Raw genomic sequence first — 2,642 nt, 5'->3', positions numbered from 1 at the left:
GCGTTTCCCTAGAAGACTGGATTATTATATTACAGTTCTAGTGTATTTTCACTGAGGCAGCTGCTTCTAGGAAGGATACGTTTCCCTATACAGAGTTAGGACTAGGAAATAAGAATGAGATCAAGGGAGATAAGGGTTTGCTGCAGTGTCTTCCAGGGAATCTAATCTTTCAGAGGAATGAAAAGATAACACAGTGATATGTTTATGTTTGCATCTTCAGTGTCACACAGAGCCAATGTGTCATTTAAACATGAACTACAGCAGTGAAAAGACTCCAGAAGTCAACAAGGAGGCATTATTATTTCATAGAAAAATACTTTATTATAAATTAACGGACCGTTGGTACAAATATAAATAAGTGCAAATTTCTTTCAGTCTACTTGCTTTGTCAAACATTTTTCAAGCATCTGCAGCCAATGACAACGGCTGGCTTAATCATATCTTTATAAAAGACAGCACAAAGGCAGATTTCAGTTCATGTAAACATAGTTTAAGGATACATTGTGACTGCTCTCCTTATTAGGAAAAGACTGTTACCAAATGTAATACATTCATTCATGAACAAGCAGAATGTGCCACTTTGTTTCTCTCTTTTCTTTCTCTTAGGTCAGCAGTGGCACATTCTTTTCTTCAAGTAAGCTCCTGTAGGATTCAGTCTTATAACAAATGATTGTTTTGGTTGTGAAAAATTTGGCCTTTTGAACAAAATATCTTCAGATTGAAAAGCTCAGCCCTTCCTCTTCCCGTCCACTAAAGTCCACGTTGTTTGTTGGTGAATTTCCAGTGAACGCTGGGCCAGAGGTCCCCTGATGTTTCTGTTACATCCGAGATTATCATCCAACCGGTGCAGCTTTTGCTTGTAATGGATCACTCTGAGGGTGATGTGTGTGAGCTGGACAGTCTGACGGCACACTTGGTTTTAGCAGCAGATGGGAAGCTGTGTGTCATCACACTGTAGACAGCTGACTGCACTGTGACTGTGCTCACTTCAGTTTCTGCTAAATTCCACGTCATCACAGATGCAGAGGAGGAAGGTAACCTTATCGCCCTTTCACGTCTCCGCATTACGTCATTGCTGTCCGTGTCGGTCCTCAGTTCTGAAATGTTAAAAGACGCCGATGCCAACTTCTCTGTGAGAACTCCATCTCCATAAAGACATGCTCCTGTTTGGCGTTCTCACTGCTGGGCTTGGTTCTTATTGCTCCTTATACAACAGGTCTTTATCAGAACCTGATTTCCAAATTACGCCATGACATCTTTGCCCCTTGAAGAACCTCAGTCAGCTCCTCTAGATAGGAGCATCGTATTCTTGGAGGAACTCCTTCAGAGGATGAGGAAGCTGCTCTCTTTTAGAAGAAATGTCCAAATGTCCATTGACTGTTTTTCTGCACAGGTGCTGTAAGGTAGACAAGCTACAGGAGAGAGGTCTGATGAGCTCCAGGGGGATCTTTTCTCCCCCAGAGTAAATGTAGAAGATATTCCCACTGCGAGTGTTCCCTTTGAGGCTTTGAGGCATGTAGAAATGAACCAGCTTCAGGACACAGTCAAAGTGGGGCACAGAGTTTACATTCTTAGGCTCTGTTTGCAGGAAGAAGGAGCTCGAGTCACACTGGATCCGCAGGTTCTTGGTGCCCAATGCAGTTTTGACACTGAGTGTGAACAGGTGTCTGTTGTCAGAGCTGTCCCGGAGGAGAAAGGTGCCTGTGGCCTCTGAAGCCAGCATGGCGTTGGCCTCCTTTCCAGTGATGGCGCTCCAATAGAAGCCGCTCTCTTGGAGTTTGTGGAGCGTGGTTAACACCATCTGGTACTGTGACTTGGAGGTGAACGTCTTGTAACGGTACTGCAGCCGCATGTTGGACTCCAGACAGCTGCTGCTCATCGCGGTGCCAAACTTGCTGTGAGTTACCATGGCGCTGAAGCCGCTCTGTGGGCTGAGTGGGGAGCACTGGGTGCAACAGGCAGGCGCAGGGACTCGGACCGAGCGGCAGGCTCAGCTCTCAGTTTGGAAAGGAAACCCCTGAGGAGGAGAAGGAGGAGCAGTGAGCACAGGGCTGAGGAACACTGTGCTTTTTACTGAGACCATTTCGGAGAAACTTTTTGAGTAATGTGCTTTGGGAATGAGGCAGCACGGTCACTTCCAGTAAAGACAGCGTAATCGTCATTGCGCAATTTACATGTCACAACCGGCGTCTCGCACCAGTCCCTGAACACCCAACCACCAGCTAGGCGAGGCCAAGTTCTTTTTATACATGGATAATTACAACAATGTAGGAGAAACAGAGATCCTCACCTTCAGCGTCTCTCCAAACCCCCTGAAAGCATCCAGCGCGGTGAGAGCGTCCGCCCGGAGGAGAGGACAGAAGTGTCTCGGAACAAAGTTGGACTGTTTCTGGTCTCTGAGAACCACAGCCTGGGTGCTGCTGACCTGCGGAGCTCGTACTTTAAATAGGAGGAGAGTTCTGTGAGAGACTCCGCCTCCAGGCCGCCCCCTTCCAGTAAAGCTTCTCTGCTGGCAGATTGACAGGAAACGTGTATTTATTATTGTTTTAAGGATTCCTGCTATGAGAAGCGCCGCCAGCCCCCAGCTCTTCCTCCTAAATGAAGTTATGAGGAGAAGTTCCCAGCGTGTTACAGACACACCG

General features: G+C 46.8%; 1 protein-coding gene across 1 annotated transcript; it reads right to left on the bottom strand.

Annotated features, from left to right (window-relative positions):
* Positions 1–468: 468 nt before the first annotated feature.
* LOC114439644 (suppressor of cytokine signaling 3-like) lies at positions 469–2,642 on the bottom strand. Its single transcript, XM_028411725.1, has 2 exons — positions 2,291–2,642; positions 469–2,017 (listed from the first exon to the last, which is right to left on the bottom strand). The coding sequence occupies exon 2, from the start codon at positions 1,907–1,909 to the stop codon at positions 1,289–1,291; it is 621 nt and encodes a 206-aa protein (XP_028267526.1). The 5' UTR covers positions 1,910–2,017; positions 2,291–2,642; the 3' UTR covers positions 469–1,288.

Source organism: Parambassis ranga, chromosome 8 (genome assembly GCF_900634625.1).
Source record: "Parambassis ranga chromosome 8, fParRan2.1, whole genome shotgun sequence".
Taxonomy (NCBI): Eukaryota; Metazoa; Chordata; class Actinopteri; family Ambassidae; genus Parambassis; species Parambassis ranga.
This window is presented reverse-complemented; position numbering and strand designations above follow the sequence as displayed.